The sequence below is a fragment of the Trachypithecus francoisi genome, unplaced genomic scaffold, assembly GCF_009764315.1.
Source record: "Trachypithecus francoisi isolate TF-2019V2 unplaced genomic scaffold, Tfra_2.0 Lachesis_group1, whole genome shotgun sequence".
Classification (NCBI taxonomy): Eukaryota; Metazoa; Chordata; class Mammalia; order Primates; family Cercopithecidae; genus Trachypithecus; species Trachypithecus francoisi.
In genome coordinates, this window is record NW_022681454.1 from 37,740,364 (window position 1) to 37,764,230 (window position 23,867).

Consider the following 23,867-nt stretch of genomic DNA (forward strand, 5'->3'; position numbering starts at 1 on the left):
TATCTTCTATGCAAGCCTGATTTCCAGAGAACACTAATCCTCTACGCCTTTCTCCATGCGGATCCTTCTTCCTGGAAAGCCCATTCCCTCTCCACCATCTGTAAAAGGCCTGAAACCAGCCAGGAAGCTGGGTTTTCCTTTGCAGGCTGAAGTTATTTTCCTTTCTCTAGGAACTCATCAAAGCTTCACCTGGGCTTTGAGGGAAACTAACTTCAGGGTTTTGTCACTCTTTTCCCTGCCTGAGCTTCCCTGCTACCCTCTCTGCCCCTTGAGGGCAGGATTCTGGTCTGACTAAGTTTTTCTATTTCCTGCAAGGAATTCTGTGACTTTCCACAATAGGTGGTAATGAATATTCATATTTGTGAAGTGAATACATTCCTGATCCATTGCCAAGTGGTTCTGATTCACTTGAAACCCAGTTGAATTTCCTTGTAGAGTTGATATTACGTTGGCTCTACTTTTAAACAGGTCTGAGGGTGGGGAGGATCAAGCTGGCAGAGTGAGGTCATTCTTTTGCATGTGTCCCTACCTCACTGGCCCCCACACTGGAGGGCAGCGTGCCTGGCATCACCTCCTAAACTCACAGGAGGTTTTGCTGCCCTTGCTTCTTGCTCCTCCTAAACAGAAGAAATTGGCAGAAGAGCTGGGGCAGGAGTGTCAGGGTTTGTTTTGGAGGGGATATGGTCTGGCTTAGTAGGGAAGCAACTATTCCAGTTCCCAGACTGGCCCCCCTGTCTTTCAAATCCTCCATTAATATCTCAGGAGTGCTGAGATGGTGAGACGTTAAAGCATCCTTTTCAAGTTACTTAGAAAGACAACAATTTGGGATTTCTGTAGGGATACTGTATTAGTCCATTCTTATGCTGCTAATAAAGACATACCCGAAACTGGGTAATTAAAAAGGAAAGTGGTTTGACTCACAGTTCCACATGGCTAGGGAGGCCTCAAAATCATGGCGGAAGGCAAGAAGGAGCAAGTCACATCTTACACGGCAACAGACAGAAGAATTGAGAGCCAAATAAAAGGAGTTTCCCAGGCCGGGCGCGGTGGCTCAAGCCTGTAATCCCAGCACTTTGGGAGGCCGAGACAGGCGGATCACAAGGTCAGGAGATCGAGACCATCCTGGCTAACCCAGTGAAACCCCGTCTCTACTAAAAAAATATAAAAAACTAGCCGGCCGAGGTGGCGGGCGCTTGTAGTCCCAGCTACTCGGGAGGCTGAGGCAGGAGAATGGCGTAAACCTGGGAGGCGGAGCTTGCAGTGAGCCGAAATCGTGCCACTGCACTCCAGCCTGGGCGACAGAGCAAGACTCCGTCTCAAAAAAAAAAAAAAAAAAAAAGGAGTTTCCCCTTATAAAACCATCAGATCTCATGAGACTCATTCACTATCATGAGACAGGATGAGGGAAATCACCCCCATGATTCAGTTATCTCCCACCGTGTCCCTCCCACAACTTGTGGGAATTATGGGAGCTACAGTTCAAGATGAGATTTGGGTGGTGACACAGCAAAACCATATCAGGTACTATCATGTCTACATCTTTGCAGTCCTATTTGGATAGCCTATTGCTTTCCACAAAGCAACTATATATATATATATTTTAAAGTAAAGGGGCCGGGCGCCGTGGCTCACCCTTGTAATCCCAGCACCTTGGGAGGCTGAGTGGGGCGGATCACAAGGTCGGGAGATTGAGACCATCCTGACTAACACGATGAAACCCCATCTCTACTAAAAATACAAAAAAAAAAAAAAAAAAAAAAAAGCTGGGTGTGGTGGAGGGCGCCCATAGTCCCAGCTACTCGGGAGGCCGAGGCAGGAGAGTGGCATGAACCCGGGAGGTGGAGCTTGCAGTGAATAGAGCGAGATGACGCCACTGCACTCCAGCCTGGGCGAAAGTGCGAGACTCCATCTCAAAAAATAAAATAAAATAAAATAAAAGTAAAGGATCTAAAACTGTAAGAGTGGTTCTCGATCCTGGCTGATAATCAGAATCACTTGTTAGAATAGATTTCTAAGCTTTAAGTAAACCCAGAGTCAACATTACGGGTCAACACCAATAATGACCTCTCGGGCTGAGTTCAGTGGGCTGACACATTTGACTCGGCTAGCTGGAGTGTTTTAGTAATTGAGAATGCATTCTCCAAGATGCCGTAGTTCCTTCCTTCTTTATCCTCTGACACCTTGCCCTCTTCACACATTTATATGACCTGCCTGCCCTTTGAGGTCTCTGAGAATTTGACCTTTGCTCCAAAACAGTCAAATCATCTGCCCTCTACTTTCCCACTCGCTCCGCCACCCTCCCATTACAGTTACAGGTGACTCTGATAGACAATCAGGGCTGGAAACTATCAGTGTCTTTGAGCAATGACTATTCTGTCTGCAGAGGTTCTCAATTCTGACTGCATGAGAGAACCACCTTGGAGATGTTAAAAATTACTGATGCCTGGCTGGGCGTGGTGGCTTATGCCTGCCATTTCAGCACTTTGGGAGGCTGAGGTAGGCAGATCACCTGAGGTCGGGAGTTTGAGACCAGCCTGACCAACATGTAGAAGCCCTGTCTCTACTAAAGATACAAAGATTAGCCAGGTGTGGTGGTGCATGCCTGTAATCTCAACTACTCAGGAGGCTGAGGCAGGAGAATCACTTGAACCCAGGAGGCGGAGGTTGCTGTTAGCCGAGATCATGCCATTGCACTCCAGCCTGGGCAAGAAAAGTGAAATTCTGTCTTAAAAAAAAAAAAAACTGATGCCCGGTATACATACAATCCTTTCATGGTAGCATACGCAGTTCCTTGAGAGAAGGATATATTTTTCAGATGGGTGGGAGAGTGGTATTTTACAGAAAATTGTGTATTTGAGTATAGGATTAGATTTTTCTGTTAAGTTTCCCTTTCATGGAATTCCAGATTATAACAGGGAATATCTTTGTGCAGTGTGACTGGCAAGCTACATGCTGGTAGTGAATTAAAATAAGAGCTGTCATGTATATTTCTTAACATATTTGGTGTTAGAGCACCACACATTACTATCAAATCTACCCAATTCAAAGGCTCCTACTTTCCCATGAGATGAGTGATTCTGCCTACTCCTGGATTAGGAAGGAAAACTTGGATCAGAGAAAGACCTCTGTGTACCTAAAAGATAACATAAACCTTAGACAAATTCTAACCCAGACTGCAGGAGCCTCTAACCTGGATGGGTATATATAGCGAATTGGATCCAGGTTTAAACAATGAAGTCTTCCTGTCCTTATTTCACCTGCCTGCATACGTTCCCGCTGCAACTGTTACATTCAAGATTTGGCCTGTTTTTTGTAAGAAATGCAGTTTTTATTCCCCTAAACCTAATGCAATTTCCATTTTTTTGGCATCCCTATTTTTTGTGGCAGAAAATTTATCTTTGTCATAGGTACTTCAGATTTCCTTAGTCAATTCAGGGTTCTCCCCATCCTTTCCCCAGAGTTGCTTCTAAATTCTGGGCATTTTTGGAGAGTTTCGTGTAGGAGTTGGAGTGATGGAGTATGATGACATTTGTCCTGGGTTCAGCTTGTCTAGTCTGGTCCTCAGCTGACCATCCACTCACATCAAAACTATGTTGTGCCTGATAACTCTCTAGGTCGCTCTCTAGTGAAACTGGTTCATACCAGTCCAAGAACACAGGACAATTTTGGCTGCTTTCTCCAGGGCCTATTGGTCAGTACCTTTTAATCATTAATGTTTTAAGACCAATGTTAATGAATCTCATCTACTACTGCTTCTCAAACTTTAATGAGTATACCAGTCACCTGGAATTTTGCTAAAATGAAGGTTTTGATGCAGTAGGTCTAGATTAGGGCAGGGCCTGAGATTCTGCATTTCTAACAAACAGCCAGTTGCTGCTGAGGCTACTGGTCTGTGGACCACACGTTGAATAGTAAGGTCGTAGAGTCCAGAAGCATTCTCGCTGTAATGGAACTGTCAGCCTCCATCTCTTCTAAGTGTTTGGGAAAGTGATGTGGTAACAGGGAAAGATTTGGCTAAATGGCTGCAAATGCACTCCTTTTTCCACCTTCATTAAGCAGGGAATATCACTGCTGAAAAGAACGAGAGAATAGCACTTCCCTAGGATGCTTCTAAGGCCCTTTTCAAGGGTGGCCTCTGTTGGAATGATGTTACTTTTTTCTGAGACAGGGTCTTGCTCTGTCACCCAGGCTGGAGTGCAGTGGCTGAATCTCAACTCACTATAGCCTTGAACTCCAGGGCTCAAATGATCTTCCCACCTTAACCTCCTGAGTAGCTAGGACTACAGGCATGTGTCACTATGTCCAGCTAATGTATTTTTATTTTTCCTTTTTGTAGACATGGGGGCTCACCATGTTGCCCAGGCTGGTCTTGAACTCCTGAGCTCAAACGATCCTCCCACCTTGGCATCCCAAAGTGCTGGGATTACAGGCATGAGCCACTGTGCATGGCCTGATATCTCTCTTGACTTTCTCCATGGCTTTTTTTTTTTCTTTTCTTTTTTTGAGACAGAGTGTCACTCTGTCCCCCAGGCTGGAGTGCAGTGGTATGATCTCAGCTCACTGCAACCTAGGCCTCACAGGCTCAAGTGATTCTTCTATCTCAACCTCCCAAGTAGCTGGGATTACAGGCGTGTGCCATCACACCCGGTTAATTTTTGGTATTTTTAGTAGAGACGAGGTTTTGCCATGTTGGCCAGGCTGGTCTTGAACTCCTGACCTCAGGTGATCCACCTGCCTCGTCCTCCCAAAGTGCTGGGATTACAGACGTGAGCCACCACGCCCAGCCTCTCTATGCCTTTATGGTTTTATCTATTCCTATGCATGAGATAAAACCACAAGAGAAAACCCTATCATCCCCCATGATCCTCTCCTTTTGATATTCATGCCCTTATATTATCTCCTCCCCTTAACTGTGGACTAGACTTATGTCTTTGGTTTTCACAAACAGTAATAGAGCAAAGTGTTGGGATGTCATACCTTAATTTATTTTAAAAAAACCCTCTTTTTGGATTTGTGCGTTCTCTCGGATCACTTGTGCTGGGGGATACAAACTGCCATTTTCTGATTAGCACTATGGAAAAAAACAACAAGAAATGGGGGCCCTGAGTGCAGCTGCCTGCGAGGAACTAAATACTGGCAACACCTATGTGAATGAGTGTGGAAGTGGATCCTTCAGTTCCAGGCCAGTCTTGAGATGACTGCAGCCTCAGTTAACAGCTTGGCTGAAATTTTGGGGAGACTTTCAGCCAGAGCCATCCAGCTAAGATGCTCCTGGATTTCTGACCCACAGAAGTTGTTTGTGGTTTTAAGCTTCTTAGTTTTGGGGTAATTTTTTATACAGCAATAGGTAGCTAATACCCTCACTAAACTCAGATGCCGGACGGTTAGGGAATAACATTAAAATGTCCCAATGGTCCTTCATGAAGATAATGCACAATTAGGAAAAGGAAAAGAGAAGCAGAATTCTTGGGCTGGGTTGGCCATTTGGCCTGAGAAACTCAGTGAGTGGTTCCACCTGACACATACATTACACATCAGCGATTAGACCTTTGGACTTTTTAATTTTTTTCAACGTGGAACTCAGCAGTGGCTGGGATTGAAACTCAGCTTTACCTTTGTAGCCATAAACTGACCACCTTGTCTCACCATCTTGCCTTGGGAGAGAAGAAAACTATGGTGAAATCAACATTTCTCAAGTTGCAAAAGCCTCCCGACAGACAGGAGCTAAATGGTTCTTTTCCTCTGCTCCATTTTTGGTCTCAATAGCCGAGTCTTCTGACTCCGAGAAAACCACCTTTGATTATATAAAGGTATTAGGGGCTGGGGAACACTGGTCCTTTTGTTACCAGCAATCTAAAGCGCTTAGGAAGAAACGCCCTGGGGGTGGGGATCACCCCTGGAAAGTTGGGCGGGCTTTGTGTTAGCTCCAACTCTGGGGCTTTTGTCGAACTTCGGAGAGGGAGGAATTCTTAGATTTCTGAAAGTTGTGCGAAACGGACGCCAGAGGCCTGGAAAGGCGCGTCCCCAGCCTCCAGGGTTTCCTGCGCAGCCCTAGGCATCTCTGAGGGGGGCGACCCCAGCATGTCCCAACTTCCCGCCTGCAGCGGAGCGCGGGGGTGGGCGGGGTCGGCCGCGCGCCCTCCCCTCCTGTCCCCTCCTCCCCCCGCCCACCCCCTCCCCGCGCTCTCCCCTCCCACTTCCCTTTCTCTGCCTGGCCGCCCGGCGGGCGCGACCTCTCGGGGCAGTGACGAGCTGGGTGGAGCCCGCCGCCGCCGCCGCCGCCGCCGCCGCCGCCGGGGAGAGCGATGCCCCGGCCCCGCTGCTCCCCAAGCCCGCCCCCGGCCGCCCTCGGGCCCACGGGCCGGCGGCGGGAGTGAGCGGGAGCCGGCGGGCGAAGAGCCGCCGCCCGGCCCGCGATGTCACCATTGTTCAGCTGGGTGGCCAAGGTAGGCGGCGTCCGGCGGGCGCCCGTTACCGGAGCGGAGCGGCAGGCGCGGGGCTGGAACATTTGTAACCTTCGGGCCGGGCTGGGCCGGGCAGCTGGGTGGGCTAGGCGCGGCGGGGGGTGAGCGGCGGGCGCGACCGGGCTGTTAGCCGCGCGTTTCTCATTCATTAGTTTCCCAGATCCCTGTGGGGAGGACTAGCGAGGTAACGGCGCCCATTTCACAGTTGGGGAGACTGAGGTTGGACTTGGAGACCCCTGCGGAAGCCCGAACCCAGCGGGCGTCTCCTCCGGCCCCTGTTGCTCCCCGCGCCGCGTAGGTGCCGCTTGGTGCTCCCCGGCAGGGGACCTCGCGGATGTCGACCCCGCGTGTCTCCGCGGGTGTCGCCCTCGTGTGTCTCCCTCGTAGATGTCGGCTTGCGCTGGGCCGCCTGGACTGGGCGCCGAGGATGCCCACAGGCTGAAGCTGGTGCCCACAAGGGGTGTCTGTCTTTCGTTTTTAACCCTCTGGTTTCAAAGGGCATGTTCTGAGGTCTGAGTTTTAAATAGAAGTTTTTAACTTTCCATTCCCACAAAGTTTTATTTTCAGAACATCAGCGCTTTCGAGATAACTGGGTGGTGCAAATTCAGGCCAGTTGCACTGTTGCTAACAGGAAGGCATTAGTGTAGATTTCCAGAGTTCCCACCAGCTCGAGAACACAGTAGTAGCATCAATAGCATTCTTTTTATCCACTCCTGCAGTGCCAGGTGTCTGAATGTGTTTTAAAGGATGCGACCCTCCCTGCCTTGAAAGGCTCGCTGGTCGTTAGGGCATCTTGCTGTCACCCCATGAACTCAGTCCCTTGGCCGGCTCCTTCGCAGGGCGTGCTTCCTGTGTATGGCTGGTTGAGTAATAAGCTCACAAACTCGTTAGCCATTCTGGGAGCCTTTACCAATTAATAATTTAATTAGGTGGTGGTTATATCTCCAGTTATGCAATGCTTTTATGGTATTATTTAATTACATTTTTATGAGTACCTGTTTGTGAGCAGGTATGGCTTTGCCTGTGATTTAAGTGACAAAATTGGAGACACAGAAACTAGATAACACCAGTTTTTAGATGGGCAAAAGTTTTTAGATAGATTTTCTTACTAGGTAAATAACATTCCATTAGAATCACTTCCTGAAACATAGCTGATGGTAAAATGAGATGACTTTCAAAAACGTTTTGAGTCATTAAAAAGCGGTTTCGTACCGAAGAAAAATTGGTAATACGTACACATTCTGGTTTGAACTGATAGCTAATTAGCTTTTATAAGTATCAGTAAATTTAAAAACTTTTTTGAAGTTTGAAAAGTAATTCAGTGTGTTGTCTGATTATATTTTACTTCCTCATCCTAGATTGAGGATTTGAGTCTACTTTTATATCATTATGCTTTTGTACTGTAAGGCCAAAGGGAGAAAAAAAAAAAAACAAATCGCAACTCATTTTATTGCAAAACCAATAAGAAGTAAATGTAAATTTTTAAAAACTTACTGCTAGTACTGTTTAAGTTTTACTTTTCCAGAACATATTTAGTAAGATGCTATTCATTGTGGGAGTTAGATGGATTTTTGTTTACTTTGGTACAGAGGAGACAGTGAAAACGCCCCTGACAAAGCCTTATTTCAAAAACCATCCCAGACTTTTAGGACAATTGTTAGCCTTCTCCGAGTGTCAAATCATTAGAAAAATTTATATAGAGGAAATGTAGGCTGGTAGCTTAATTTGGATTCTGAATCTTGTTATTTCAAAATTATTATTTTTGAGACAGAGTCTCACTCTGTCACCTAGGCTGGAGTGCAGTGGTGCGATCTCAGCTCACTGCACCCTCCACCTCCCAGGTTCAAGCCATTCTTGTGTCTCAGCCTCCCCAGTAGCTGGAATTACAGGTGTGCTCCACCATGCCCAGCTAATTTTTGTATTTTCAGTAGAGATGGGGTTTTGCCATATTGGCCAGGCAGGTCTTGAACTCTTGGGCTCAAGTAATGCACCGGCCTCGGCCTCCCAAAGTGCTGGGATTACAGGTGTGAGCCACCGCACCCGGCCTAAAAATTACTATTTCAATTACAGGACAACAGTGAAAAACTATTAAATGTTTTTGGAGCAAATTCCTGTATACCTCTTAGCATACATTTTTAAAATGTGATTTTTTAATATTTCATTTCGTCTAGGTGGTGCAGCCATTACAAATTATATCCTAAAATTGAATGATTTTTATAGATAACATGTTATCCTGTGAAAGATTTTAGAACATGAAATTACTCTTTGGAAGTTCATTTCTTGGAGCTATAGACTAAGAATGATATTCTATGGAACTGATGTGGTTTACGGTGAAGAGGCAAGTCATTAACATACTTTACATTACAAACTAGGTAACATCCTAAAGACAAAGACAAAAGGTGTAGATAATACACACAATGTGAATAATCCTGAAGTTGTTATATTTGACTTCAGAATGCCCCTTCAGAAACACACAGCTGCACATGAGCACAGGCCTCACACAAACACCTGCACATCCAGTTATGCAGCTGACTTTCTTTTTCCTTTTTCATTTTGACCTTTGCAACTGCAGCTGAACACCTGGTAGCGAAGGAGAAGGGCTGGGCGTCAGTTGATTCGCATGGATACCTGAGCATGGATGTGTTTTTCTTGCGCAATGCATTATTATTGTGTGTATATTGAATGTGTAGAGTGGGCAATTTCATGACGTAGGAATAAAGCCAAAACGGAAGAGTTTTATTTTAAAGAGATTATTTCTTAAAGAAGAAAGAAAAACATGAGGTGTACTTTTAAAAAAAATTGGACGTGATCTGGAACTTTGGGGCAGGTGTGCATTGTGTCAAGAATGTGGCTGGGCTTTATAGCAGTGTGATTTCTTGATTAGTCTTTCACTGGGGACACTTGACTTTTTACACAGTTTATACATAAAACAACTTTTCAAGCTTTGTGATTTTCATAGTAAACTCACAGATGTCCCCAATAACCTGGCAGTTTTGAGTATATCTACTGTTTCTATGCCTCCATGTATCTGTTAGTCAAAACTAACTGCAGCAGAACTGCCAAGTAACTTTCAGAATTTATTTGGATTTGCACCTGCTTATAAAGTTTGTAGCTGAGATTATTGCTGGTATTTCAAGTTAGTAGATTTTAAATATACATACGTCAGTTTATGAGAAAAAATGGAAAATGAGAACTAAATATAGCCAAGTTTGCTGTGTTTCAAATCCAAGTTCAGTTTCTTATAGTTTGTGGTGTGTATTAAGTATTTACTTTATGAATAAAGTATTTAACTGTGTATGTAATGCATTAATAAGGCATTTAACTGTGTATTTTCCAGTGCTCATTCAACAAGTGTTTATTAGTACTTTTTGTATATAAGCAGTGTTTATGTCCTGGAGGAGTTAATTCGCTCTCCACAATAGATTATCCTTTAAAAAGTGTGCACCCTGAAGATTTATAAATTAAATATTTAAAGATGTGGCCGGGCGCGGTGGCTCAAGCCTGTAATCCCAGCACTTTGGGAGGCCGAAACGGGCGGATCACGAGGTCAGGGGATCGAGACCATCCTGGCTAACACGGTGAAACCCCGTCTCTACTAAAAAATACAAAAATATGGCCGGGCGCGGTGGCTCAAGCCTGTAATCCCAGCACTTTGGGAGGCCGAGACGGGCGGATCACGAGGTCAGGAGATCGAGACCATCCTGGCTAACACGGTGAAACCCCGTCTCTACTAAAAAATACAAAAAAATTAGCTGGGCGAGGTGGCGGGCGCCTGTAGTCCCAGCTACTCGGGAGGCTGAGGCAGGAGAATGGCGTGAACCTGGGAGGCGGAGCTTGCAGTGAGCTGAGATCCGGCCACTGCACTCCAGCCTGGGCCACAGAGCGAGACTCCACCTCAAAAAAAAAAAAACAACAAAAAACAAAAATATTAGCCGGGCGAGGTGGCGGGCGCCTGTAGTCCCAGCTACTCGGGAGGCTGAGGCAGGAGAATGGCGTGAACCCAGGAGGCGGAGCTTGCAGTGAGCTGAGATCCGGCCACTGCACTCCAGCCTGGAGAGCAGAGCGAGACTCCGTCTCAAAAAAAAAAAAAAAAGCATTAAAAAAGGAATCTTTTTTTTTTTTTTGACACTGAGTCTCTGTTACCCAGGCTGGTGTGCAGTGGCACGATCTCGGCTCACTGCAACCTCTGCTTCCTGGGTTTAAGTGCTCCTCCCACCTCAGCCCGCCTAGTAGCTGGGACTACAGGCATATGCCACCATGCCTAGCTAATTTTTGTGTTTTTAGTAGAGACGGGGTTTCACCATGTTGGCCAGGCTGGTCTAGAACTCCTGATCTCAAGTGATCTGCCCACCTTGGCCTCCCAAAATGTTGGGATTACAGGCGTGAGCCCTTGTGTCCAGCCCACAGAATCCTTTTGTAAAGCAAGTAACTGATTGCTAATTAATATTTTATGTAAAATCAGGTTTTCCATATTTGGGCATTATTTAAAACATTGGTTTATAGCCACCATTCATTCAACAAGTCATTTAACAAATGGGTTCAATGCAGATATTTACAGATAGCCTATCTATATTAGGTACTATTTGAGGAGCTGGGGATTTAGCAACAGACAGGCAGACCAGGTTCCTGTTTTTATGGTATTCTAGATGGGAGAGATAGCAAAGCAGTAAGCAAATAGATGAACAAGATTATTTGGGATGGTGGTCAGTGCTAGGAAGAGAAGTAAGAGTGGCTCCGGGGTGGGGTGGTGCAGGGGTGGCATTCCATATGACTGGTGAGAGGGCAGTAAAAATGCTCCAAGCAGGCCACAGGGAGAAGGGAGGTGTGGCTGGAATACCTCCAGCAGGGTGCATAGCACTGGCCTCTAGGTAGGAAGGGTAAGGTGGGCCAGGCTGTTTATGACTCCATAGGCTTAGAATGGGGTTTGGATTTGCTTTTAAGTGTAGTCAGAAGCCATTAAAGGTATGGAAGGGAGGAGTGATGTCAGCTGATGTATATTTCGGATGGAAGCGGAAGGACCACTTAGGAGGTGGTTTTGGTTCAGTCAGGAGGTGATATTGGTAGCTTGGACCTCAGTAATAAAAAAGGAATACCAGTGGATAGTCATTGTCCTTTATATTTTGAAATGATGTGACCCAGTGGCTTTGCTATCTTGTTTGTCTGTGTTTGGTGCAAATAACCGAGTAACTAATTGCTGTTTATATGCTGAGTATAAGTACAACTTGCCCTTCCATCATCTCTTCCTTCTAAACAAAGCTTTCATGCAAAGTTCTGTCCTGACTCTGGTCTTATTTATTTACCTTTGAGGTTTCCTGCAGACTGGACCAGCCCACCTTGGGTGCCTGTAGGCCGCAGGAGTTGTCCTTCTGTTTACCAGCACACAGCACAGCAGCCTTCCTATGTAAGGTGTGAATCTGACTAGAGCAAATATTTAGGCAACAATTTTCTTGTGTTGCTTGAAGTCAGTCCAGTGTTGGTTTATCCTTGATGTGTGTCCTAGGTTAATGTGATGTATTGTTTAAAAAATTGTTTTTCTTCTGTAGACTCATATTACATTTTATTAGTGGATGCTTGAGTTTAATAAGGGGGGGGTAAACTCCTTCTTGTCATAGTCAAACCATTTCTTGAATTTGAAAAATTTGCTGCCTCGGCTAAGCAAAGCTGGTATAACCCTGACCAGGATTTCAGCAGAGTTCCTGTGGAGCTCTTTTTATCTGGTAGTGGTGGCAGCTGTGCTTTGTGCTTTGGGAACTCTAGTTGCTTAGAGTGTGCCAGGAACTTGGGCGTAGGTTGGTTGTACTGACAGAGAATGGAGGAAAGCAGGGATAGAAATCCCACCTAATCCACAAATAGAACACAGTCCAGAGCAATGCCCAGTGAGAAAAAAAGCTGATTAAAGTATAATTTGTTTCCTTAGAAAATTCTTTAAACTATTCTTAGCCTATGTATGTTTGTCCCCTGTTCTTATGTTTCTGTCAAAACTCTCCTCATCCTTTATTCCTTTCCTGAAGCACCTCTGATTAATCATTCATTCATTGGACGAATGTACTAAGCAGGGCAGAGAATAACGGGAAGGGCAGGGTGTGCTGGGCAGTTGCAGTAGCATATGCTAAGGCTTTGAGCCCCCTTGGTGGAGCTGCAGTCACAGGAGGTTGGTGGGGCTGGAACGAGACTGCTGGTGGGAGTAGCAGAGGTGAATGGGGACCAGGATGAGCATGGCATACAGACCCCTTTGGTATTTTATTCTGGAGCAATGAAGACCTGTTAGGTACCAAAGCTGATCTTTCCCCAAACTCTTTTTTTTTTTTTTTTTTCCAGACGGAGTCTCACTCTGTGGCCAGGCTGGAGTGCAGTGGCGCGATCTTGGCTCCCTCTGCCTCCCTCCGCCTCCCAGGCTCAAGTGATTCTCCTGCCTCAGCCTCCCGAGTAACTGGGATTACAGGCAGGCGCCACCACACCGAGCTAATTTTTGTATTTTTAGTAGAAACGGGGTTTCACCATATTGGCCAGGATGGTCTCGATCTCCTGACCTTGTGATCCACCTGCCTCGGCCTCCCAAAGTGCTGGGATTATAGGCGTGAGCCACTGTGCCCGGTCCTCCCCAAACCTTTACAGTTGCGTATTTTCTTCTGTATGGTGCTTGGTGTGCAGTGACCACACTGTGCCCAAGTGCTGCTTCTTCCCTTTTTTTTTTTAATACGCTTTTTTAGAGCAGTTATTTTTTAGAGCAGTTGTAGGTTTATAGCAAAATTGAGTGGAAGTTACAGAGATTTCCCATATAGCCGCTGTCCCCACTCATGCACAGCATTCCCAGTTATTAATATTCATCACCAGAATGGTGCATTTGTTACAACTGATGAATCTATATTGACATATGATTATCACACAGAGTCCATCGTTTACATTAGGGTTCACTATTGGTGATGTACATTCTACAGGTTTGGATAAATGTATAATGACGTGTATCCAGCATTATAATATCATACAGAATAGTTTCATTGCCCTACCAGTCCTCTGTGATCGATTCATCCCTCCCTTCCCATGAGCCTTTGGCAACCCACTAATCTTCGTACTATCTATAGAGAATGTATATATAGTTCTGCCTATAGAGAATGTCGTGTAGTTGGAATCATACACAGTGTATGTGTAGCCTTTTCAGATTGACTTCTTTCACTGAGTATATGCATTTAAGTTTCCTGTGTGCTTTTTTTTTTTAAATGGCTTGATAGTTCTTTTTTTGGTGCTGAATAATATTCATTGCCTGGATGTACCACAGTTTATCCATTCACCCACAGAAGGACATCTTGGTTGCTTCCAAGTTTTAGCAATTACGAGTAAAGCTACTATGAACATCTCTGTGTAGTTTTTTGTGTGGATATGAGTTTTCAGCTGCTTTGAGTAGATATCGAGAAGTATGATTGCTAGATTGTAATGTAAGAATACGTTTGTTTTTGTGAGAAGCACTCAACTGCTTTTCAAAGTGCCTGTACCATTTTGTATTACCATCAACAATGAGTGAAAATTTCCTTTGCTCCCTATAGGCATTTGATGTTGTATTCTGGAATTTGGTTGTTCTAATAGGTATGTAGTGGTACCTCATGGATGTTTTAATTTGTTTGTCTAATGACAGCTGATGTTGTCCTACTCCCTTTCTTTTGATTAACTTTTAAGGAGTAGAACCAATGTTAGGCTAGGCGTGTTGGCTCACGCCTGTGATCCCAGCACTTTGGGAGGCTGAGGCGGGTGATCACTTGAGGCCAGGAGTTTGAGACCAGTCTGGCCAACATGGCAAAACCCTGTCTCTAGAAAAATACAAAAATTAGCTGGGTGTGGTGGTGTGCAGCTGTAATCCCAGCTACTTGGGAGGCTAAGGCACGAGAATTGCTAAAGTCTGGGAGGCAGAGGTTATAGTGAGCCAAGATTGTGCCACTGCACTTTAGCCTGGGTGACAGAGCGAGACCCTGTCTCAAAAAAAAAAAAAAAAAAAGGAAATGTTAGTGCTTTTGAATTTTATTTTATAATGCACGGTAATATTCAAGAACATCTGTACAACCTATAAGAAAACCTTTATTTGGTTATATTTATGATATATATATTTTCTTGAGATGGAGTCTCGCTCTGTTGCCCAGGCTAGAGTGCAGTGGCGTGATCTCGGCTCACTGCAACCTCAGCCTGCCAGGTTCCAGCAATTCTCCTGCCTCAGCCTCCCGAGTAGCTGAGACTACAGGCACACGCCACCATGCCTGGCTAATTTTTTTGTATTTTGGGTAGCTTGCAGTTTAATGGGGAGAGGGAGACCTGTGGAGATAATTTAATTTTAATGTGATATGTGCACAAATAATCACTCTGCTGGGATTTTGGAGGAGACTAGAAGATGAGGTCTGAGTGAAGTCAAGGGTAATTGTAGGTCATTGATGTGGTAGATTATGAAAAGGAATAGTTAGGAAATACTACTGGTAGTTTTCTAGCATGTTTCAGAATGGAGTCGGGGTTGCTTTTCAACTGTTTGCCTTGTTTTTGAGACCACTGATTTTTAACTTTGGGGAAGGCACATCACTTTAAATAAATTACTCAGACCTTTTTTCATACCAGCACTGCCTAGGGCCCACAAATACCTGTCGGTAATTGTGGCTTAGGGTGGTGGTCATTCTAGTAGCATTTAGTAATGCAGTTATGGTGTAACCAGAATGTCATCTTGAATGTAATTCCATTCGTTCTTTTCTACATGGGGAACTGATACTCGGAGCGATGAAGTAACTTGATTTGAACGAAATCACACAGCTAGTTTGTGGCAGAACTTAAAAAGTTCTTGGACACCTGTTTTTGATGTATGTTGTTAATATTGCTCTGCTGATTTGTTTGCACTTTCATCTTCAAAATGTTTTACTAAAATCAAAACTATGCACATCTATCAAACAATATATTGTATTTCAGAACACTATTTATTTATATTTTTGAGATGGAGTCTTGCTCTGTTGCCCAGGCTGGAGTGCAGTGGTGCGATCTCGGCTCATTGCAACCTCTGCCTCCCGGGGTCAAGTGATTCTCCTGCCTCAGCCTCTTGAGTAGCTGGGACTACAGGCACACGCCACCATGACTGGCTAATTTTTGTATTTTTAGTAGAGATGGGGTTTCGTCATGTTGGCCAGGTTGGTCTTGAACTCCTGACCTCAAGTGATATGCCTGCCTGGGCCTCCCAAAGTGCTGTAATTACAGGCCTGAGCCACTGTACCTGACCCATAATACTTGATTTAACCACTTGATGAGTGTATTCTTGCAAATTTCAGGTCAAGATGCCTGCAGGGAAATGAGCAAAGAGAGGAAGGCTGAGTAGTCGGGTTGGGGTGGGTGGGGATACTTTGATATGTGAAGGGTGTCTCTGCAGCCTGGGAGGACCAACCAGTTGTGTTAACTGTGCAAGAAGAAGCACAGCCTGAGTATTTGAAGAGAGTGGAAGTTGCCAATGTCTAATGTGGCTGTTTAGCTCCCTAGCACTGGGCTATAGTGACCCACCTATTCACTGAGTGCTTCTGTTTCCGGGAAGGCATCCTCTAGAAGATGGGATAGGTGTGTGTAATGGATCTCTTCCCTCTAATATGAGAGATTGACTTTGCTCAGAAAAACATCACCTGCAAAGGGCATTTAATAGAAGGGACAGTTATATTAGCATGAATAACATAAGGGAGGAGATGATTATATTTTTGAGAACTTTATTTGTGCCAACCATTGTGTTAGGAGTAGTCAAGTCTCATAATTAATTTAATTCTTAAAATAATTGTGGCAGTAGTGGTATTATTTCCTCCTTCCACTTTTTTTTTTTTTTTTTTGCAGAAAAGAAATATGAAGAAACTGAAGTTCAGAAAGGCTCGGTACCTTATCCTAGCTATTAAGATTAAAACTTGACTTGTTTGGCTCTAAATTCATATTTTATCTGTTGTACCTGCATTATCTCTGTAACAGAGGGATTACAACACATGTTCAGGATGCGAAACAAGGGCAGCAGAGCTTAGAAAAATATCTTGTTCCACTGAGAAACTGAACTGTTTTCCCCTTACTTAGGTGAGAGACATAAAACATTCAACTAATCTGCTTTTAAAAATAGATACACCATATTGAAACTATACAAGAAGTGTAACATTTTTTTTTAAATCCCTGAATTTTGTGATGTTCTCAGTTAGGGAGAGAAGGAAACAGGAAATAAGAGAAAAATCACATAGAAGATTGAAGGTGAAGATTGGGAGGAGGTTCAGACAATTGAATGATAGACTGAAAGAGGTCAGTTTTGAGTGGCCACATGAGATTGCATTTCATCGTTGACTTGAGTTGTGGATTTTAGAGTGTTTTCACTTGTTCTCTGATATTCTTTTCAAAGTACCACAGTACCATGTTTCATAGTGATTCAGCTTACCTGGAAAGTTCTCTTTAGGAGTCGATTCTGCATAGACTCTGTAGAGCATCATACTGTGGATGTTTTATCAGCCTATAGATAGCACACTAGGCAGGCAATAGCAGGCGTGGGGTGCAGGTCCTGGTGTGCTCTGCATTTGCTGTTTAGCCTTGGCTAGGTGACATGGGAAAGATGATCAATGCCAGCTGCCCATCAGGTAGCCTTGTTTGGCATCAGATGAGCTGATGTAAGTGCATGTAAACTGTCAAGCACTCTTTAGGATGAGCTTGTCTAGGAACAGCAGGGTGTATCTACATGTTTCCAATACATTTTTTGGCCTAGGGCAAGTTATGCTTGCCTGGGCCTCAGTCCTTGATCTATAAAATGAGAACATTGTGTTAAATGATTGCTGTTACAGTTGTATTCAATTCAGAATCTGTGTCTCTGTGACTGCAAGTCAAGCCAACTATCTTAGATTGTCTACCTCTGATAAGGAGGAAATGGAATCACTGGTCTAGGTCCGATCTCTCCACCCGTTACCAGTGGAGGTATGACCTTAAGTAAGTTATTTTTTTTTCTCTAGACATGAATATGTTCATCCATTAAAAGGGGGATAATAAATATCTATCATCCAAGCTGTTGACAATTTATCCACATAACCCACTTAGTACCCGTGAACCATCATCATCATTGAATTTAGGGGTGGAGAAAGACTTTTGTAGTTGCTTAGCTGTATTCCCTCTTTTTAAGGATGAAGAAACACGAAGCGCACTACAGGTGAGATGTCTTTCCCAAAGCCACAGCTAAGATCCAAACAGAGCTCTTTGCACCACCTGGCACTCATTCAAATGGAAACTAAAAACAAAATTTGAAGCACCCCAACTGACCGACGGACCACCCCCTCCTCAGTCAAGGAAACCTGAAAAACTCATTCAGGTCACCTGAAAAACTCGTTCAGGTCGTAATGGGAAAGGGGACATGCTTCATTATACCTTCCTCTCTCTGGAATTCAGGCACAACTGACCAGTGTAAACATTAAAACAGAGATCTTAAGACTGCCAAAACAGATCTCAAATTCCAGCCTAACTCTAGTCTAACATCACATGACAGATAGCAGGCCCTGAAAGAAACTGAAATATTTTACCACAAAATGTATTTCTTTGGCATATTTTGAAATGGCCCTGGAAAGCTGTCTCTTGTGGGGAAAATCTACATTCTCTAAAGAATTCCCTTCGCTTTCCAGATCTTTTCCCTGTACCAGGAGAGAATTAACTAAGAGTCTGGCACATTTTTTGTTAGGTCTGATGAGCTTGCTACCTGGAGGCCTCACCTGCATGATAAAAACCTTGGTGTTTACCCAGGTTATGACCTTGTCTTAACGTACACACTTATTTCTATTGATTCCACATCTTTAAGTAATAACGCTTTCAACTAATTGCCACTCAGAAACTCTTTGAATCCACCTATGACTTGGAACTTCCCCTCCACCTTCAAGTTGTCCTACCTTTCCAGACCAAACCAATGTATACCTTACATATATTGATTGATGTCTTATGTCTCCCTAAAATGTATAAACCAAGCTATAGCCCCGATCACCTTGAGCACATATTCTCAGGACCTCCTGGGATTATGTCATGGGTCGTGGTCCTCACATCTGGCTCAGAATAAATCTTTTTAAATGTTTTACAGAGATTGATTCTTTTCGCTGGCACTAATATTTAGACTCTTTCTATTGTTCTAGCACATTCTGCATGAATGAAACATAAACCCTGGTCCCTAGTACCGAACAAGAGCAAACTGCTTTCTTCAGGCCACAAGTCACTTAGATCAGTTAAGGGGAAAATGGGGGAGAGAGGATGACATGGGCTTCTGCCACCAGCAGCCTGTGTGACCTTGCCCAAGGTCACGACTCTGTGCCTTTAGTTCCCCTTCCCTGAAATAGGCATAGGGAGGGACTCCTTGACAGTTCCTGGTCTTTTTCATCTCTCAAAGTGCAGCGAAGAATTTCTTCACAGCTAAGGCTGTTAGACTCCAGAAAATAGTTTGCCAACCAGAGACATAGAGTTTCCAATTTTGGAATACTTTAAAAATAGGAAGGAAGTTTATTTGTTTAGCAGAATTTATAATTTTAGGACTGCCCAAGGCAGAGAATTAGCCAAATGGTATTTTTGCGGAAGTTCTTTTTAAAGGGTGGGTCCAAAGGAAACCAGTCATTAGGTGGAAATAAACTGTCATATTTTTGAGACATTATTTGCTTAGAGACATTTACGCTGGTCTATTGTGACAGTCTCTATTGTGTTAGGCTTTTAAAAGAAATACGTAAGTTTCCAAGTTTAAAATGTTAGAGCAAGTGTCCAATCCACGGCCTGTGGGCTGCATACAGGCCAGGATGGTTTTGAATGTGGCCCAAAAAAGATTCATAAACTTTCATTAAAACATTATGAGATTTTTTTTTAAAGCTAATCAACTATCATTAGTGTTAATGTATTTTACATGTGGGCCAAGACAGTTCTTCCAGTGTGGCCCAGGGAAGCCGAAAGATTGGATACCCCTGTGTTAGAACTTGTAAAATTTGACTTCAGAAACACAAACCAAAAGCCCGCTTATGAGTAAGGAGTTTGTGGCCCTTGTGTACTGTTTATTAATCAATTAATTGTATTATAAGCATGAGATATTGCTAGTACATCTAGGGCTAAAGCCTTCTTATGGTTCCAGGAAAAGCTGTATTCCTGAATTTCCAGGTGAAGGGCAGGGATTCTCCTTCCATTTCCAGAACTATGTGAATGTAATCCATAGGGATTTATATTGCACTTGTGTTTCAGTAAAAGCAACCCTTCAAGCCTGTGCCATCCAGTTTTGGTGTAACTGAAAGAACATCGTACCAAAGTTTGATTTTTGTCAGTTCTCTAGTGTGTAAATCAGCTGAGATTGTGGTCGCTGGATGTTTTTCCCCAAGGAAAGAGCTTGATGTACAAGACCACCAGACCACACAACTCTGTATTTGTTTTGCAATAACTACACTGTCTGGGGGAGTAGTGTGGTGTTTCCAGACATTCTTGGTCAGGAAATCTGGCCGCTTCAAGCTTGGTGTTGATCACAATCTATTTCTTGTGCCTCTACTCTGTGTCAGCACTTGAGACACAACTGCCAGGACGAGAGAGACCCAGCTGCTGACCTGGGGTGGGGTTGGGTTGGGGGAAGGTGGTGAAGGCAGTCACAGGGTCGGCCTGCTGGAAAGCAGGTGGAGAACTGTAAACCTGAGTGGCCCCTTGGTATACAGAGGTAATAATTTCCCAAATATAGTAAATCCCACTTTACAACCTCACTGTTAATTTTGATCAGGGATAAGTAGAACTGATTGTACACTGTTAACTTATTGTCCTTCTCAAAAACATCGTTTTTATTCTGGGTGCCAGAGATTTGGCTTGGGTGTGGGTGTTAAGCAAGGTCCACAGTGTCCTGGAGTACCTCTCCGCCGATCTGGGGACCCTTTAAACCTAACAAGTTTTTGTGCTAATCCTGACTGAACAGATGGAGGCAGTGGAGCCCAGCTGGCCTGTCACTATGGGGCAGAGGGTGACTCTACCCTCAAGCCCTGCATGAAGACCCCAGGGTGGGCACCACAGCCCTTTACAGTCACTTAGCACCGACTGCTCAACATGAGCGTGCAGACCTGGTAAGGCTTGTGAGTTTAAGAGAATCCCTGCACGTCCCTGGAAATGTGGGCAGTGGCGGCTCTTCTCTCCCTCTCTCTCTTTTTTTAAATTTAGTGGGCTTAGAGGTTTTAGCCTAATAAGGAAATTTCACACAGGACGATTTTATCCCAATTAAAAGCAAATCATAGGGACCCGGTGTGACCTAAAAATCCAGTGCTTACTGGGGAGGTCTAGTTGTGTCTAGCCTGGCTCTGTGACCAGATACCAGCCACTCCAGCCTCCTGTGGCTGCATTTCATCCCAGAAGTGAATAAGTTGAGTGAGTGATTCAAAGGTCCCATCCAGGGGGTGACAAAGAATATTGCAGGTGGAAGAAACTGCATGAGCAAAGGCATGGAGGTGGAAACCCAAATGTACAGAGGTTTAGGAGGTGTGTTTGAAACATGTTTGGTACAAACGGAACTTACAGAGAAGCCAGGTGAAATAAGGCAGGAAGAGTTGAGTGGAGCGCCATCGGTGGGAGACCCTGAGGGTTAGCAGGACTGTGTTTGTTCTGGTAGAGATTGCAGAGGAACCCTAGAAGGTTTGTGAGCAGGAGGCTGACTCCATCAGACATGTGTTTCCAGAAGATCAGGCTGTGCTGAATAGCAGGATGGATGTAGGGAGATGCCAGAGGCGGCAGAGGAGAGGTCTTGCTCGGGTTGGGCTGAAGCAAGTGCAGGCCCGGATCAGTGCTTGAGGTTTTGGGTCATGGTGAGAGAATATGCACTCAAAGAGCTGAGGGAAAGAGGGAGTAAGGAGAAAGAAGAGCAGAAGAAGCCACTTTCCAGGTTTTGAGCCCAGTTACCTCGAAGGCATTTGGGAAACAAGGAAGTAGGAAGAAAGGCCTATTTTAAGGAAAAGAGAATGAGCTTGATGTGGATATTTTAAGGTCAAGGACTAGAAGTCTGGTGATTCTTTTTCTTTTTTTCTTTTTTTGGAGATAGAATCTCACTCTGTCCCTTAGGCTGGAGTGCAGTGGCACGATCTCAGCTCACTGCAACCTCCACCTCCTGGATTCAAGTGATTCTCCTGCCTCAGCCTCTGGAGTAGCCGGGATTACAGGCGTGCACCACCATGTCCGGCTAATTTTGTATTTTTAGTGGAGACGGGGTTTCACCATGTTAGCCAGGCTGGTCTTCAACTCCTGACCTCAGGTGATCTGGCTGCCTCGGCCTCCCAAAATGCTGGGATTACAGGCATGAGCCACTGCGCCCAGCCTGGTGATTCTTTAAATAGGTGATTGGAAATGTTAGCGAAGTTTAGGAAAGAATTCAGAGCTGGAAATGTAGAGAAAGAAATCATCTTTCTTAGTTTTTGAGGAGTAGATGCCATCCTGAGAGAGAGAGAGAGACAGAGAGAATCAGAACACTATAAGAATCTTCTTTAAGATGTCTATGAAATGAAAGCATTTACTAAATACATTCTACAGGAGAGAATTACATTAGTAAGATTTCATTACCCTGCACCTCCCCTTAAGGCTGATCTTTATTTTATTTTTTTCCTCTTGTAATTGTAAATCAAGATGAAGCCTTGCTTTTGAAAATGTCATTAGGATTCAGAGACTACAATTCCCACTTGGTAGAGGGAGTTCTTGTTCCTGCATTGTGGTGAGTGGATCAAAGTTCAGTTCCAGTAAGTCACTGAAGCCCCTCAACATACAGTAGTGCTCCCTTGGCATGGGACAAACAACAAATCTTTGTTTTTTTTGAGACACAGTCTCGCTCCGTTGCCCAGGCTGGAGTGCAGTGGCGCAGTGTCAGCTCACTGCAACCTCCTCCTCCCGGGTTCAAGCAGTTCTCCTGCCTCAGCCTCCCACGTAGCTGGGATTACAGGCATACGCCACCATGCCCGGCTAATGTTTGTGTTTTTAGTAGAGACGGGGGTTTCACCATGTTAGCCAGGCTGGTCTCAAACTCCTGACCTCAAGTGATCCTCCCACCTTGACCTCCCAAAGTGCTGGCATTAAGGGTGTGAGCCAGAGCGCCCCGCCACAACAAAGCTTTGAGCACATTCCCAGCAGCAGCTCTTGGCTGACGAAGCCAGTCTTTAGCTCCTGTCAGCCTTGGTTTTGGTGTTGGTTCTCCAGAAATTCCCTGATTGTAAAATATCTGATCTCGTGAAAATGAAGTCAGCACTTAACCCCACCCTCAGAAGTTGAGAGGCCTGAAGGGGGAGAAAAAAACCCGTTTTCAAATCCTGCCTGGAGGAAACCTGCTCAGGAAGCCCTGGAAGGTAGAGGCAGGCTCTCATTGCCTGTCTTTATTAAATAAAGCCCTAAAGCCCTAGCCTGTGGTGCTCGAACCTTTTTAAGGGATGCCTGACTCCTCAAGAATTCTGTACCATTTGAATGAGCTCTAGTGGAAAGAAAGGTCTTTGTAATATATTCAAAGTGGAAATCTTTCTTACTTAGTTTTTTTTGTTTGTTTTTTGAGACGAGGTTTTGCTCTGTCACCCGGATGAAGTGCAGTGGCACCGTCGTGGCTCACTGCAGCCTTGAACTCCCGGGCTCAAGTGAGCCCCCGCCTCAGCCTCCTAAATAGCTGAGACTATAGGTGTGCACCGCTGTGTTGCCCAGGCTGGTCTTGAACTCCTGGGTTCAAGTACTCACCCACCTTGTCCTCCCAAAGTGCTGAGACTACAGATGTGAACCACGTCCAGCCTCTTTCTTTCCCATTCATGAGAAAAGTGGAGCTGATGCCTCTTCCCTGCGACAGATTTCTAAAGGCTGCTGCCACGTCTCCCCTTCCCAAGCTAAAGGCATTTTTGCCTCCTTCCCCCAGCCTCTGTTCATGCATTTTATGACCCTTGTTGCTGCTGCTTTGAAAGTGTCCTAAAACCAAAAATGAAACTTGCTGTGTGACCTGCTCAGCAAGAAGGAGGGTGAGGCTGTGACCCCTCTCTTAGTGTGAGGATGACATTTCTCCTAATGCCCTAGGCTTTTTGTTCCTTTTCATTCTGCTGTTCTCCAGGCCATTCTGTTGGCTTATCTTGGGTTTACAGTCAATTACAATCCTTAAATCTTTTTCACGGGAACTTTTGGCAAGCTGGGTCTACTCCATGGGTGCTTACCAGCTGAGGGCTTCTTTTTTGTTTTTATTTTTTGCAATTTATATGTAATACCTAACCTGTATCACCATGTTCTTGATGTTGACATTTTTTTGGTTTTGTTTTGTGGGTATGTTTTTTTTTTTTTGTATTTTCATCCTATTAGCCAGTTTATTTTTGTAGAATTTGAAACTAGAAGTGATTTTAAGAGTACTGCAGTTCATTCTCTTCAATACTGACACAACAGCCTTGGGGAAACTGACCTGGAGCAATG

At 44.5% G+C, this 23,867-nt stretch overlaps 1 protein-coding gene across 6 annotated transcripts in view; it reads left to right on the forward strand.

Annotated features, from left to right (window-relative positions):
- Positions 1-23,867, forward strand: part of TBC1D1 (TBC1 domain family member 1) — a 246,739-nt gene that overhangs the window by 76,174 nt on the left and 146,698 nt on the right. The window contains exon 1 of one of the 6 annotated variants that reach the window (XM_033213958.1): positions 6,223-6,446. The exons of the other annotated variants lie outside the window; for them this stretch is intronic. Coding sequence (XP_033069849.1) covers positions 6,417-6,446 — 30 coding nt within the window. The 5' untranslated portion in view covers positions 6,223-6,416. Of the gene's footprint in view, positions 1-6,222; positions 6,447-23,867 lie in introns of those variants that run through there. 6 annotated transcript variants of the gene reach the window in all.